The 16,473-nt window shown below is 41.0% G+C and overlaps 1 protein-coding gene across 1 annotated transcript in view; it reads left to right on the top strand.

Annotated features, from left to right (window-relative positions):
* Positions 1–990: 990 nt before the first annotated feature.
* The window catches only part of SFMBT1 (Scm like with four mbt domains 1), a gene marked incomplete at both ends in the record, with an annotated part of 22,355 nt that continues 6,872 nt past the window's right edge, over positions 991–16,473 (top strand). The window contains 6 exons of the mRNA XM_082004614.1: positions 991–1,018; positions 7,417–7,511; positions 12,421–12,661; positions 13,110–13,198; positions 14,117–14,363; positions 15,845–15,942. Coding sequence (XP_081860740.1) covers positions 991–1,018; positions 7,417–7,511; positions 12,421–12,661; positions 13,110–13,198; positions 14,117–14,363; positions 15,845–15,942 — 798 coding nt within the window. The remainder of the gene's footprint in view (positions 1,019–7,416; positions 7,512–12,420; positions 12,662–13,109; positions 13,199–14,116; positions 14,364–15,844; positions 15,943–16,473) is intronic.

The raw sequence follows: 16,473 nt of genomic DNA, 5'->3' as shown, positions 1-16,473 counted from the left end.
GAATATCTTAAAATATATTTTACCATCTAATATACAGTAAAATGAACTACCATAAAAAACAAAGAAAATTTTAAGACTGGTAAAATATTATAAAATTAAATTAAAATTAAGTACATATCTTGATTGCGTCTTGGTATACAAAGTATTAATTGTTTTTTCCACTTATGTAAGAGACAACATTTTGATAAAAAATGAGCTACTGTGTCATCACAGAACAGTTTCACTGGTGTCTTCAAGTCCCCTTAAAGTGATGAAGTGACGGCTTCTTGGTTGAACTGTTAAAAATCTAGCAAGTTTAAAATGTATACATATATTTAAGCTTGTCTTACAGCTGTTCAAGACCAGAGTTGCAAATTGCCTGAAGACTTGGGAAAGCAAATGGCTAAACTCTTAGCAACCCACAGCGTGAGCAGCCGTTTTGTAAGCCTTGTTGTGCTCGCTCTTTGCCAGTATCAGTTTGGCTTTTTTGCCTTTAGACATTTTCATTGGTCCAGGTGACAAAGGAGCTGGATTCTTGTTTTGTCGTGTTCTTAAGCCATGACTTGGTTAGTCCCCTGCTGCTTTAGCCTTGTGAAGGGTTGAAGGAGCTTTTGAGAGGGGTGGATTTGTTGGGAGGCTGAAGGTATGTTGAAAGTCAGCTTTATAATTGACTGATTTAGGAAATAGGTTTTTTTCCTAGAATCAATTTGGTCTGCAGATGAGGGGTGTGGAATAGCTAAACATACATCAACTCAGCGAGATGCCCTTGTTTGCTTTAAGGTTTTTGGCTTATTGCTGGAGTAACGTTTTTAATGTATCTTAACATTAGTTAAAATCCAATAAATATTTTCTTATCAGTTGTTCCTTTCAGGTTTTTTCCAGGATCCATTCTTGAATGTCCTGGCTGCCAGTAGAATCGCAGACGGGAGGCAACTCATGACCACCAAACCGTGACAGCCTCAGATTCCTCTGCTTCTGGCTGCTCAAAATAACCACTGGGCTGCTGTGGAGATGAATGGAGAACAGCAGTATGATGCAGGTAATAGTCTGGCTGAGCTCCCTGGCTAACGATTCTCAAAAAACTTGGCTAGCAGGGCGGAACAAAGATGAGCACAGTGAATGTTTCATAGTGTGCATGTCTGATGCTGTGTACTGTATACAGGGAGAAACTCAAATTTCAATGACCGTGGGTTAGATTCTGGTTACGGGGTTTATGTTTGTTACTGCTGTATTTCAAAAGCAAGGGCGTGTCATTGGCTTAAAGGAGAACAAAATCTGACCCACCTTAGTAACTGTTTTTAAGAAGCTGTGTCATTCCTCCTTGTGGTACCACTATGAGATGGGCTTATGAAAAGCTCAGCGGCTTTAACACTACTGTTTTAAGGCATTTGTCTGTCAAAGTGGTTAATAATATCTTGTTCTGTTCTGTCTTTGTGTTCATCTTGTTCTTAATATTTTGACAGGGTCGTGCTGCTGGTGTAAAAAGTCAAATAACTGAGGTTATTTGCTGCCATTGTAATTGTGCTGTTTTTCTGATGTGCCTTGCTGTGCCCACTTTGATAGGCTTGGGATATCAACTCCTAACCTGCTGCAGAGTGGTATATTGTGATAAATTAGCTCAGGTTTTGTTTCACCTTGAAACACCAGGCTGGGAAGAGTGTCGAGTCTGCAATGGCTGGGGATATTAACAGCTTTCTGAAACAGTTCTAGGATTGTACACTCTTATGGGGGTAAGACCATCTGTTTTTCTGAATTGCCAGCCATGGTTTGTTCCTTTTCCTTGAGGAGGTCCCTACCTATAGTGTTGGTACAGTTAATATAAAGTAAATATTAATTTGTAGTTACCAGTGTAAACAATTGGTTTACGATTTTATCTGAGTATTACTTTCCTTTGGTACTTGTGCAACTCTTCTCATAGAACAATTCACTATTCGTAGTTTTTGTACCTGTACTTTATAGAAGTCTAATTGGTGTCATTGTTACTGAAGAAACATTAAACATTATTTTAATCTACAGTGCTTTTAGCAGAATACTATCATCTACTTTATGATGCTGAAATATGAGTTTTGATTATTAATTGTAGCCAATCACTCAAGTTGTTGTCAACATTATATCCTCAAAAAAGCAAGTAAAAGCAGTGTGCACAAGTATGCAGAATGTCTCCAGGCACATGGAAATACTGTTTCTGCTGCTAGTGGAAACTGCTAACTTCTGTCATGTAGTGTAAGAAAGACAAAAAGGCTTTGAGCAGCTGAGAAGAACAGTAAGGAGATGTATACATGGTCAGCGACGGGATGTTCACAGGCTGATGGCACATCCCTCCATACTAAAAACCTTTATTGACATTTTTCCATCTTCCTCAAAAAGTATCAGAGGTCACACAGTCTTCTCTATGTGCTTTTGGAATAGCTAGGAAGGATTTCATATGGTCTTGAAATTACTCGAACTATTTTCCTGAGCATCCTTTTTGCGCCTGGTTTGAGTACAGGTGGCAGTGAAAAGCAAACAATAACTGAAGAGAGCTTTACTTGCTGAGTTCAAAGATAGTTTCCAGCAAATGCTACCCATCTAAGCATAAGCACATTGGTTTTGTTGTGCCCTCTAATATTGTTTCCTGAAGTGCTTCGAGTTAGACCAATCCCAACCACTACTAGAATATTCCCTTCATATTCTTTGACTGGTGTAATTTTTTCCACTTGATGATTTTTAGCAGTTTTTGGAGATTCTCCTCTGTCTTTGGTTTTTACATACAGGCTTTCTGCCTACAAGAACCCAGGCAGTGGTCAAGGTTGTTGGTTGTGATGCTCTCCTGTACTACGAGGGGAAAAGACAACTTTCATTCTTGTCACAGTCTTTCTCAACTGCTGAAATTCCAACCTGTCTTTATTTATTCATGGCCTTGCAGCTGGTATAGATGGAAAAGATTAACTGTTATTAAAATCAGATTGAAATATATCTAAGTTTCAGGGTGAGAAACCTTTAGGTTAGCCTTAATTGAAGGTTTTGCAGACTTCAGTGTGATGTATTTAAATGTCCAATATGACAGTCTTCAACTAAATCACATTAAAGATGCATGAAAATTCTTTGCAGTGCGAATTTAACTTGAATCCAAAGATCAAAACAGTCTCGTGTAGACTGTTTCCATTGCAGGTATTTTTAAGGGCTAATGTCCTTAATATTTCACTACCTTCTTGGGTCCAAATGGTACAATTCAGTATCCTTTCTCTTCTTGTATGTATCAGAGAGCAGCAGGACATAATTCATGGTAAAATTCAGAAAGGGTTAGTGTTCACAATAATGTTAGTAGAAATAGTGATATACCTACCTAGGAAACATCTAATATTCTTACAGACAATTTTCTCACCTCCATAGTGGATAAGTGTTCTCCACAGAACCTCTGTAGGACACATCTCAGATTTAACTTGGGAAAATGTTAGCTTGATTTGAAAGCTTTACGGAGAAAAACTAGTTGTATGGTGAGGCCACAGAGATGAGAATCGCATCTGGTTTCTTTCCCTGCTTTTGCCAAAGTTGTGTTTTGTCGTTGAGCTAATGTGTGGCTCGGTCATCCTGTCTAATATAGAAAAATATGTCTCCGTGTAGTAGAAAGCTGAATTTGTTTAGGACTCGTAGCAATGAAGGATATGGGGAGAAAGAGAGAACATACGTATATGTAGACGCATGGAGCATTAGGTTAATAAATTGTGCTTTAGGATTAAATACGCTTTTGCTTGTTGTCATCTGTCATATTAATTTGCAGGTTTTCTCAGGGTAGTGAGAATTTCTGGTATAAATATCTGAGGGTTTTTTGAGTAGTTTGAACTCAGACTGATCAGGACGTTTAACACAGACGTATGGCCCCTCAGGAATGTAGCTTCATTAAACTGTTCCTCTGTGTATCCCAGGATCTGCTAACCTGTGAGGAGCGTGCTGTGCAATAGGGTCTTGCAAAAAATACCAATGGACTAGATCAAAGGCTTGATTTAAACAGGGCCCTGCTCTGCTGCAACTGTCCTGCCAAAAAAAACAGAGAAGCGGTTGGTTTCTGACTCTCGAAGATTTCCAGCTAACGTGAGCCTTACCAGAGAGATGGTCCTTTGCCACACTCTTGGAGAGTTTCTGCAGTCAGATGTCAAAAAATAGATAGTTGATTTCTGAGGTTTTTCATAGTCTATGTAGTCCTACTGCATGCCGTGATTAAAAAACTAATCTATTGCTCTCACTAGGAAACCTCATACAGCATTTTTCCTTGGAGTTCAGTGAGCTCTTCATGTTCCACATTGATTGTGTGCTGTGCTAAATAACCTGGAATGCTGTGGCAGGGCCATGTGAGAGGCAGCAAATAGAACTGTTAAATCTTCTAGCTAAGCGTGGCCCTCAGCTGTGTCAGCCTCCAAAAGGAAGGAAAGCACCTCAACTCCCCAGCTCTGCGTGCTCGGTGGTTGAAGCGCGAGGCTAATCACCTAGTCTCATTTAATCGTAAAACCTTAGTAAAGGCAAGCTGGGTTGAACTATGAATGAACTGAACAGCAAATGTTCTGGGTGCTTTTTAAAAAAATTAAAAAAAAAAAATCCCTCTGACTCAGCAAAATTCCCTAAAATAAAGCGGGAAGAGTATTAAATTTGGAATGAGTGTTGGACACAAATTTGTGATTTTTTTTTTTTTAATCTTTTTTCTCCCCTATAAAAAATGAATTGCACGAGAGCTTCTGGATGTGCTGGTGAGATTTGGGCACTACAGTACAAAGCAATCTGAGCCCTTCTCACCGCAGCACAGGCCTGGAAGGAAACAGCTCTTTTGGATATGAAAACATACAGACTGCAGAGACCATGGATTAGTGGAGTGACAAAGGACCTGTGTTAGTTCTGATCCAGCTGGGAACTGGTTTTAACTGTAGTTGGAGGCAAAAGGTAGCTGGAGCAGCCTGCAAACTGGCTTTCTCAGGAGCTCCTTGTAGCAATTAAGTGGCAACATAAGTTACTAATTGACCCTTTCAGTGTGTTAAGTGACCTGTGCCTCATTTAAGGAGCTTAACTGCCCCTTAGACAGTTATCTGATGATAACACCTTATTGAAGACTTGGTGCTGTAAGGGGCTTGGTAAGGAGCACGACGGGAAAGCCTCAAGGTCTGTGTAGTATTCCCAGGTGGAGCTCCTTGGCTTTCAAACTTGTTCAAAAGCGCAGAGCAGTCACATTGCTTTATGTTCCTCTTCGAGCAGGAATGCGTTAGACCTTGCATGCAGTGCTTTTTACATACAAAGTGCTTTTTGGAGTTGGATGAAAGTGGGTTTGTTGCTGCAGTTGAGCAGCTGGGTGGTTTTCAGTGGGAAAGGGTGAGCTGCCTTTCTCTAGGTGGGAGGAAAATCAGACAAAGTTTTTGGTTTTGACTGACTATAGATGTTGTGTTCAAGCTGATGCTTCTTCCTACTTTGGTGTGAACTTAAGCATTTTTATGGTTATATTAAAATAAAATGCTGGTTTAATGAGTTAAGAAATCTTAACCTCTTCTCTGGACATGCTCGAGCACCTCAATGTCCTTCTTGTAGTGAGGGGCCCAAAACTGAACACAGGATTCAAGGTGCAGCCTCACCAGTGCCGAGTACAGGGGCACGATCGCTTTCCTACTCCTGCTTGGCCACACTGTTGCTGATACAGGCCAGGACGCTGTTGGCCTTCTTGGCCACCTGGGCACACTGTGGACTCATGTTCAACCAACACCCCCAGGTCCCTTTCCACTGGGCAGCTCTCCAGCCACTCCTCCCCAAGCCCGTAGCATTGCATTGGGTTGTTGTGACTGAAGTGCAGGACCCAGCACTTGGCCTTGTTAAACCTCATCAGCAAACAAAGGCCAACTGAATATACATTTTGGAGAACTGATAATTGCCAGAATTACAATGGAAAGTCAAAGATGAGCTTAGCAGTCAGTTTGAAGAGAAAACGAACCTACTTTACACTCGGGACTTGCAGATTCTTTAGAGAATTTAAAGTAGTTCAGACTTCTGGGCAAATATTTGCCCCTCTCTATTCGAGGCCTATGAACTGCTGTGAAGAATACTTAGCAGGTTGTCACCATGTCCACGGGTCTGATAAGGGCATGTAATAGTATTTCTTTCATTTTTTGGACATGTAGTGTTTCCTACTCAAACTACTACTCCTTGAAAGAACAGTTACCACCTGCCCTAAGAAACTGTGAATGTGTAGGAAATGCTGGTGTCCTGTGACCTTTGCTGAGCTCTCCCCATGCTTGTGATCCACCGAGATTCCGCTGTTTTCAAATATAAACAAGGTATCCAGTTTCCTGATACTGAGAGATGAAAATCTCTCGTGTTCATTCATAAAGACAGCTACAGTGCAGCTTGTAGACTTGGTCTAAAAGTGAAAATGAAAAGCTTTACTTTTATGTCATATCACTTGTATCCCTTTTGCTGCTGAACCTGAAGTTGTAGTTTTTGTGCTGAGGTTAAAAATGCTGCTTACGTGAGGTGGGACCCTCCCTGGTCATCCCGGCTGTGCCTGCAGGAAAAAAAGAATGTGACTGCATGCTGAACTAAATAGAGGACCTGAAATCCAGCCTGTGTTGGCTGTGGTGTCTTTTCAGCAGAGTGGGTTACACGTTGGAGAAAACAGGAATAGGAAGGGAGCAGGGAAGTGATCCAAGAACTGAAGGGGAGACTGGGGCTGGGGGACAGGCTTGACAATAATAATGGAAAATTACTAATTTGTAGTGTAGCTCACTACAGGCGATTGCTTCCCTAACAGCCTGAGTGACTTTTGAACTGTGGATTGGGTGGTTTTAGCACATTTTTGCTTTAAATGCCTCCAGAAATGAGGGTTTCTTGGTCTAAAGCAGCTGTTAGACCTTATGAGCTATTTTTTTAAGTGACTAATTTGAGTGTGCTTGATTTCAGTTGTGTCTTGAGCTGTTTTCATTAGAACTACCCTGAATCCTCCTCTGTGCTTTTGGTGTTTTATAACATCTAAATAAATACTATCTAACTGAAGAAAGTGGGGAATCATATTTCAAATTTTTTTAGTCTGTCTTTTCAAACTTCTTACTATCAGTATTGCTGTTTCCTGCATGGTTTTTAATTTAATACACTGGCGTTCCATGGTGCTCAGAGTTTTGAGTCTCTTAACGTTTGTTGATATGAATATAGAACTCTTCTGTCTATGTTGTCCTCTCATAAATTGTAAACAATTTGTGCTTAACAAAATCCTCAGGATCTCACTGTTTTTCAGACCAAATCCAACTTAAAGTGCCCTTTACATGCAAAGAAATGTTAGTGTTGTCTGTGTGTTGAAATGCATAACTGAAGTTCATTGCACACTTGTGTAGTCGGTCATTTGGAATTGAAGTGGGTTTTGCTGTAGTTCTTAGTAGCCTAAAACTTAAGCCAACAGGTTGCTAAACAGAAGGTGTTTCGCTTCTCTTCCAGATGCTGGTTCCAGTGTGGAAGAAGTGGAATTCAATTGGGATGAGTATCTAGAAGACACAGGAGCAACTGCAGCCCCCCATGGATCTTTTAAACATGTGAGTAAGGGAGTGTGTGTTTACTTACCATCTCCTGCATTGTTTTTTTTGATACACCGAATGCTTAGGGTTTCTTTGAATGAGTTGATGCTCTCAAATCTGGAAGACTAACTATTATCATGTTTCTTAGAGAAATGAGAAATGAAGAATTTCACCTTTTTATTATTGTTTCTTGTCTTCCTCACGGTACATGGCACAGGGTAATCTCATCCCCACATGCTGAACGTTACGGGGCTCCTACTCTTTTTTGCACCAGAAGATAAGCTTGATTTGTCTCTTAAAGCCTGAACTGGCCAGTATCTTTCTTATTTTGATGATTACTACTGGACAACTGCTATGGAGAAGCTAGCTTTAGAAAGCTATGGTGGCATAGTTCTTGAACTATGAATTCAGATGTGCTCTCGAAGAAGATTTTAATGATGTCTCTCAAGGAGGCCAAGGAGAAAATAACAGCGCTGCCACACACTTGACTGTAGTAGTTAGAAAACTGATTGGGATAATTGTTGAGCACGGGCTTAATGGATAGGATGAAGTCATGATAAGCCCTTGTCTTTGCCCTTGGATATCTTTAATCAAATGCTTGTTGGTGAAATCCTGGAGTGCGCTGTCCCATTGTGTGAGATCTGAATGTGAAGCCTGGCTTCTTGTACTGGGTCATCAATGAAGGTGAACTGTATAGAGCTGGTTTCCAAACCTCTTGGATCTCTTCCAACAATTGAAACACCTTCCAGGCTGCCAGCCTATATCCTTATCCAACTCTCAAGTGAAGTTATTATTTAATATTCTTTCAAAGACCAGCTGTGGGTCTTTTACCATGGCAGCAAGGCTGGTGACCTGTTTGTGGCACATTGCTTGGAAGGTACTCCATGGTGGTCAGGCTTTCAAGTCCAGTGTCACCACTTTCAGTACAGGAGACTTAAATCAGCAGGGAAACAAACTGAGGTCTGTTCACAGAAGGATCACAAAGCATTTTGAGTCCAAAGGTAACCTGCAGAAGTGCAAAACATTAAAGAATCTATTAAACAAGCCAGTTGTGTTAGTAGTAAAGATGCACAGCAAGTATGGACTTCACAGAGGCTCTTCCATACACTGGGATGTAATTGTAAGCTTTTTGTTCAAAAGAAACATTCAGGTATCTCATTTCTGAAGAGGAGAGGCCTATGCTTGCATTGTTTTTCCTTAGTGTGCTAAGGCTCTAGCAAGAGCAAGCTTACCCAGTGGTGGTGTCTATGCAGCCCATGTTGAGGGAGCAATGTGGAATTGGAGCAATGGCATTTTGCAGTAGTGTGAGGAGCGGTCTGTCTGCTCCTCCAGTGTGGTTTAGCTTTCGTGCTCTCTGTTAAAGAAGCTTGCTATCATAGCTCGGACATTATACAAACTAACTGAAATGCCAGCTTTACAGTGGTGGCCAACTGAATTAACATTGCAGCTATGTTTTGTTAATTGGCAGGTGACAGGCTTTGAATGACTTTGTTATCCCTGCACTGCACTCTTGTCAACTCAGCTGTGTCAAACAAGAGGTCTGATTGCTGTGGCCATGGTCAGTAAAAATACAATGATGTTTAAAAAAAATCCACGGTTTGTATTGTTATTATTCCCTGCATGCGTAGAACAGGGCACAGTTTTGCTGGTGCAAGTAATGTTGTTGTGGAGAGTGCTTTAGTGTGCAGGTGTGGGCAGAGCCTGACCATGTCGCTGAGTCCTTTTCTGCTGCACTGGGTGTCCCCCTGTGGGCGGCGTGGTGGAGGAGGTGTGCTCAGTGAGCTGGGCTGGCCACGCTCCGCACCTCGGCACGGGGAGCTGGCCTGGGGACTCGGAGTGCCAGCAGCGCAGCACAGGGGGTCATGAATGAGCGTGATAATAGATGCCTGCGTGCTCAGAAGGGGATCCGCCAGACGTTTGCTAGTGGAGTTCCCTTCGAATTTGTCTGGAGGCCAATTTTGATGTTCTCTATAATAAACTCGGCACAAACTTCTTGAAAGTTAACGCTGACACAGAATTGACAAACAGAGCGGAGCATATTTACAGCAGCGTCACATCACCTAGACCTTGCTGTTAATAGAAATTCAATAGTGCAAGGTCACATGCTCAGGATTTCTGCTGTCTGTTAGAAGGTAATGGTTTGGAAAAGGTAGAGGAGGAGAACTTCAGTGCCTCCCAGTGGATAGTGACAGCCTGTATATGTTGTGAAGTGCTAAAAAAACGTTAGTGTGATTCCAAGGTACATCAGGTGAGAGATTTTCAGTGGAGAGCGTGATGTCTCTGTGCTAGTGACCGGTGGTTCCTCCAGCTAGAATCTGTGTGGTGCTAGTTGCTTGACTTGAAGAATAACATTTTTATAATCTACCATCAGGAGAGCTAAGAGGGAACTACTTTTTTTACTCTCAAAAAAAACGAGGGGAAAAAACTAAGCTGAAGAATAATGTTGGCACAAGAGCAAATGGACATGTATAAATTAATTAATTAATATAAATATTTTTACATGGAAGCTTAAGCTGGTTTTTTGGTGTTTTTTTTTAATATTGCAGTAGTGAGACTGTGACCAGCCTCCCATTATGAGTGGTGGGTGAGAAATACCCAACCCACATTCTAGGAGAGTACATGATCAGGTTAAGAAAATGTAATCCATGATTACACAGCCTGTGTTAGCAAAGAACCAGACTTGCTGATGGGAGGGAGGACTTTTATACTTGTACGCTTATATTCTGAAAGTTTTGCTCTTGCTATGAGCAAGGTACATTGGAAAATGTAAGCTACTTCCTCAAATTAAGCATGTTCTAATGTTTAATTTGTTTGCATTTTAAAAATTAAACGATATTGAGATCAAAGTGATTGTTTTGCCTATGATCTAGCAGGAAAAAGAGCTTACCAAAAACCTGGAGTTGCGCTGGATGCCGGCGTTGTCATCCCACCCTAAGTCTAAATACAGTTTCTCTAGAACTGTTGAATGCTCCTTTATTTCTGCAAATTATATATGTGTGTAAACGTATTTTAAAAGTAAGTTAGTGCTCAACATCATCTGAACACATGTATTTGCTATGTGTTCTTACATGCTCTTAATACTTTTTGTCTGTTCTTTGTCATTATCTCCTTTGGAGCTGAGTTGGATCCCCAGGCCTGAGCTGTGACCGGCCCGGGGCAGGGGATAGTACTCGATGGGAAGGAGGGATCCGGGGTCGGAGCTGCCTGAGCGGTGCAGTCACTAGCCGCTCATGGCCATCTCAGCTTGCCACATGTGCAGCAGGAAGCTGCCATTCTCAGACCCACAGCTCCAAGGAAAATACTCTCAGAGCTCATCCCAGCATCTCCTGATAGCCAGTCTGCTCAGTGAGCCAGCCTAAAGAAACCACGTTTTGTGCTTCAGACCGCTTCGTGGTGTCGTCTTGCCCAGCTGCCAGGAGAGGGTGCTAACTTCTTGGTCTCTGCTGTATCCACCAGGGAACATAAATGACAGTCTTTGAAAAATGCACCTGACTTAAGGGAAAGCTCCATCTGTTGCTGTTGGTTTCGCTGAATGCAGCGCTCTCTGCCAGCAGGCTTTGCTGAAAGTTTGGGCATAGAGAGCTGCACAGATTTCCCAATTCCTCAGACTTCGTGTCGAGCTCATGGCTTTTCTTTCAGGAATCAGAATATGAAGCCTTTAGTACTATCTCTTCAGCAAGGCAACTATCTTTTTGAAGACATAACCTCTTTAATATCACTTCAAAACATCTGCAGGTATTGGGTCCTGCTGATTTTGTTCTTAAGAAGCGTTTTCTCTAAGTGAAGGGTATTAACCTAAAGAATGTGAACAGTTAACAGAGGCATATGCCTTTCTTTCTGATGTGGTTCTCTTATTTTTATTTTTAGCAAACCAGTATGTGCTGGCTGATGAGACTATAATAGCTACGGCAGTTACTGAACTGTCAGTGCAGAACTGGTAATAAATAACGCAGAAAATATCTACTGCATCATACTGAAAGCCTTTCTTGCAGTTGATTCAAAGAGGAAATGGAACTTGGGACCACTTAAGAAAGAAAACACCAGTTACATTCAGCTGAGAACAGGGGATCGACATGTTAGATTTTTAATTAAGACTGAGGTGATGGTATTAAGTGTGGTTCAAAAATGTAATGTAGTGAGAGCAGAACAGGGTCCTTTTGCCGTTTCAGGAGTGTTGCAGCTGGGAGAAGTTAGGGATACGAGAAACTTTTGCTTTCTCTTTTTATGCTTATGCTTCAGTATCTGAGTACTGTGCACTCAGATTCCTCACCTGCACGCAACGCACACACACTGAGCACACAGTATTGGGTGCTTTATTGTTGTCAAAGCATGAGTTCACTGAAGAACACATACTGTTTACGTTCTATGCAATTTATGTAACAATGCTACATACAGAATTATTTAGGTTCTTGGATAGAGGCATTAAAATTCCTTATTCTGCAATTTGTGCAGATCAATGCCTTCTTAAATGAGTGTGGCGTAAGAGACAGTGGTATCATTATCTAAAGCACGTGTATATACTTTAAACAGACTTTTTATCCAAAGAGGTTGAAAGACATCATTTAACACAAAAAGTCAAAGTTGTGTTGCTGAGTTTGAGCTCCAGTTTTGCCTAACTTGACAGCCCAGCTGTGAGGTGGAAAGCTTTCAGTGATGGGAGAGGTATTGTCCAGGGCAGGAAGATGAATTGCAAGATACTGATTTAAGGTTGAAAAGGTACTCTAAAATGCAAAGGAGGTTTCATTAATGGTGATCCTATGTACATTCCAGTTTGGGTCACATAATGTGATGAAGTTGTTTCTCTGAAGAGACTGGATAGCATTTGGCTTGAGGTTTTTTTGCTATTGAACATGTCTAAATAGTTTCCCCTGTTGTTCCATGAAGTTTTTGGGAGGGACTCAAATGCAATCATCTTTTTCCTCTTCAGGTGGATACAAGTTTGCAGAATGGTTTTGCCCCTGGTATGAAGCTAGAAGTTGCTGTCAAGTCTGACCAAAACACCTACTGGGTAGCCACCATCATTACCACCTGTGGGCAGCTGCTCCTGTTGCGCTATGATGGTTACGGGGAAGACCGAAAGGCTGACTTTTGGTGTGATATCATGACAGCTGATTTACACCCTATCGGCTGGTGTGAGCAGAACAAGAAGATTCTCAAAGTGCCTGAAGGTATTGGCTCCATATGCGGAAGCGGGGAGTACATACAAAAGTATGCTTTTGTCCTCTGTAAGCCTGGCAGGTATTCTTCATAATTGGTGTTACGCACAGGGGTTGTTGCTGTGATAAGTTGAGGTTGTCTGCCATGTTCTTCTGAAATCCTATGACTTATAGTGGGAGGTTGCTCTTTCACGAGAGAGGAGTTAGCTTAATTTCAGAATGTGACTTATTTTTACAGAGGCTTGTGGTTATCTTAATCATCACCCACCAAATTCTATTGCTTTGTCATTTCCTTTAAAGATTTTGTTGTTGTTTTGTTTCTTCTTTTGAGGTGTTACTGGTGAGTGTGTGGCAGGTTCTTGTGAATTAGGCAGTGCAAGAGTGTGGTAGTGTCTTGTTGTCTGAGAGATCTTTAACTGGCAGGAAGAATCACAGTCCATTGTCTTCACCTTTCTTTTAGGTATCAAGGACAAGATACCTGACCAGGAGGAATTCCTTCAGCGGGTGCTGAAAGGAGCATGCAGTGCTCCTGCTAACCTGCTGGAGGGGGTAAGCGCTGCAGTGTGCTGCATCTTGGTTTTGTCTTGGTTTTCCCCTTTGTCATTAAGGGAACCACTGTTCAGATTGTCAGTTGAATTCCTTTTTTAAGCTTAGGGAGCACTGTAGTATGCTGCTGACCTTGAAGTTCCGCTCTATAGTGTTTCCTATTTACAGTATTTAATTTTGATAGTGTTCTGAAACATGTTTGTCACTGCAGGTTTGGGCTATCATTAATGCTATCAAAAGAAAGACCTTTATCAAACTCCCTTAGGTTTAATTCTTCCTTCTGTTCTGCTCTTCCTTCATACAGCTCTAAGAAAATAATCCTTTATTTATCTAGTTTTCATGTTGTCCCCTTTCTCACCTGATTCCTTTCACTAATTTACTTTTTTTTAATAATGGGCAGGTTATTGTTTCACTTAAATCTTGCATCTTTGCCTGTGAAGAACCAAAGTTTTATCCCTCCTTTGCACTTAAAACAATATTTGCACCTTGTATCAGTGTCTGGTTGTAAAGTATAGAATGTAATTTTTTTGAAAAATGCCGTTGACGTTTTCTTTACAGCTAACATTTTTATCTTTGTATCCTTTCTGTCTAGTCATCTTTGTATGTTAGATGACTCAGTTTTGGAAAGAGATTATTCATGTTTCCTTCAACCCTTAAATATGTAAGTGATAATGCTTCTGAAAATGATGAAGAGGACTTAAATGAAACTTGTGGCTGTATCTACAGGCAGTGCAGAAGCTCTGATGCAAGCACCAGCGATTCTAAACACTGTCATTTCCGTTGTCCTGTGTTAGTAAGGGACCTGTATTTCTTTACTTCTGTATTCATACTTTATTTATGCAAAAAGAATGTGTGTAAAGAAGTGGAACTACGGGATTTGTTTTGGTCTGTTGTACAGCATATTTTGTGTTCTTTTTGTAGCTTCACAGAGGGAAAAATCCATTGGATCTCATTGCACCAGGTTCCCGACTAGAACTGCAAAACGTCCGGGATTCCCTGGAAGCCTGGATAGTCAACGTAGTAGAAAACATTGGTGGGAGACTTAAATTGCGATATGAAGGGCTGGAGGATTCTGACAAATTTGACCAATGGATGTTCTATTTGGACCCTTTCCTTCATCAAGTGGGTTGGGCAGCTCAACACGGATATAGCCTGCAACCACCTTTAGGTATTTCAAAACATATATCTCTTATATGGTCATCAGAGGCTAGAAAGTACTGCTGCTGCTTTAGTGCTCTAAATCAGCCTTCTGGATGCATACGGTCAGCATACATCTGACAAATATTTTACCTAATGAAGTGGAAGTGAAAACAGCAGTAAATAGTCCCACAAGACTTCTCACCCACTCATTCAAAAATTGCTAAATGGTTTTGGCTGTCAAAACTTTCCACCTGTTTGTGGAAAGGGAGGAGCTGAGGAAGGGATTGCCTTCACGGTTATTTTTGGTAGGTTTGTATCCTGGGGGTAATTTTTTTTTGATGTACTGCTCAACAGGAGCTTTTGCAGCTGGGACTCCCAAATCCACTGGGCTAATTAAGGCCTTGTCTAAAAAGGTATTATGTGGATATGAAAACGTCCTTAAAAATGAGTGTCTGGAAGTGGAGGCAGAGGGTGGGACAGATTACCATGTTTTCCAAGCATATGCATGTCAGGGTGGGTTATCAAAGAACTGGGGCATAAAATGGCTGAAACATGAATGGGTTGTTTACGAGCTGAGCAGTGATGTAACATGTTTCCTGATGAGGGGTAACATTGGGCTAAAACTCGAAAATATTAAGCATTTACCCTAAAGCCTATCTGCAAAGGCGGGTGTACATCTAAGGTTCTGGCACACTCTGTGCTATTAGTTGGGAAGTTCAGGTTGTTCAGAACAGTTGTTTTTGTTGTGGGGGTTTTTTCAATGTTTTTCGCGTATGGCAAGAAGAAATCATGCTGACGAAAACAATTGCTGTTGAAATGGCTGAGCATACTGCTTTTGCTAGTGCTTGAACAATCTATGCTGAAATCAGGATTGTGAACAGGGAGACGCAAAATCACTGACAGAAATGAGATGGGTGGATTCCACAGCACTATTTTAGTGAATAATGCCTTTTATTAGTTAGCTACTAGACTTGTTTCCTTTTTATGTCTATGTAAGAGCCTTCAGTATACTCACAGGCTTGACTTCAGGCATCCTTTGTGCCTGATGGCACTGGTACAAGTATTTTCTCTTCTGTCAGTGAGGTGTGTGGTCTGCAATTACAGATACTAAAAGAGTAACTTCATGCAAACGGGACAGAATTGTGGAACATTTATTGAGCCTTCTGCTCCTTAAGTGTAAAACAAACTAGCATTATCCAGGCAGGAGTTGTTTTCTGGTCATATGTTTCTCCAGAAGTTTTCCTCAGTGTTGATGTGACCTCCATTTTCTCAGGAAAAACTAGACTGGACAGCATATGGGTGATACTGCTGCTTGACTTCAGTGTCTTTTTGTAACACATCCAAATGTCTAAGAAAACAGTAAGTTTTTAAGAAGGAAGGTATTTTCACAGATTCTGAACAGATGTGAATTTAATACTTGGAGGAGCACAAATCAAACTGTGTTTTCCGAAGGAAAAGAAGAAGAAAGAAGATGACTTTATTCACTGTTTTCCTTTCTTTTTACTCAAGCCATTAGGTCCTTGAAAAGCGAAGCAGATTGGCAAGAGATCCTGAAGAAGGTGAAAGAGGAGGAAGAGGAGTCATCAGTTCCTACAGATCTCTTTAAGGTAAAGATACAATATGTGTAGTTTAATGCTCTTTTCCTAAGAAATGATTCAGGGAAGTCCCTGTTACTAAAACTTCTTAGGCTGTTTTCTTTTGTTTTTAAAAAAATTTTCACAATGTGAGCCATTAGTTGTCATACTGGGAAAAATCCCTGGTTCTGATCCTTTATAACGGCATCTCCAGTTGTTCACCAGCTGGTCTTGTGGATTTTTGTCCTAGAGGAGTGCAGGGTTACTGCAGTCTCTTTAATTGTGTGAGGACATTGAAAAGTTTAATGTGTGTAACACCTAACCCGTAACCTGATAAAGTCACACATGCTGTATAAGGTGTCTTGTTATATCCTCAGTGTTAGCAAATGTTGCTAATGAGTCTGAATTTAAATATACATGGATTAAAATGAAAAATCTTGACATGTTTTGAGAAGCAGGAATGTAAATTTAGTCCTTCAAGTTCTTAGTTCATTTTTCTCAGCTTCGTTTGGACCTGTAAGCAGAATAGAACAGGAGATGCTGTTGCTCTTGAATATATTGGGT

Source organism: Phaethon aethereus (assembly GCF_964289735.1).
Source record: "Phaethon aethereus genome assembly, chromosome: 11".
Taxonomy (NCBI): Eukaryota; Metazoa; Chordata; class Aves; order Phaethontiformes; family Phaethontidae; genus Phaethon; species Phaethon aethereus.
The sequence above is the reverse complement of the archived record's forward strand: the minus strand, read 5'-3'. Positions and strand labels throughout refer to the sequence as shown.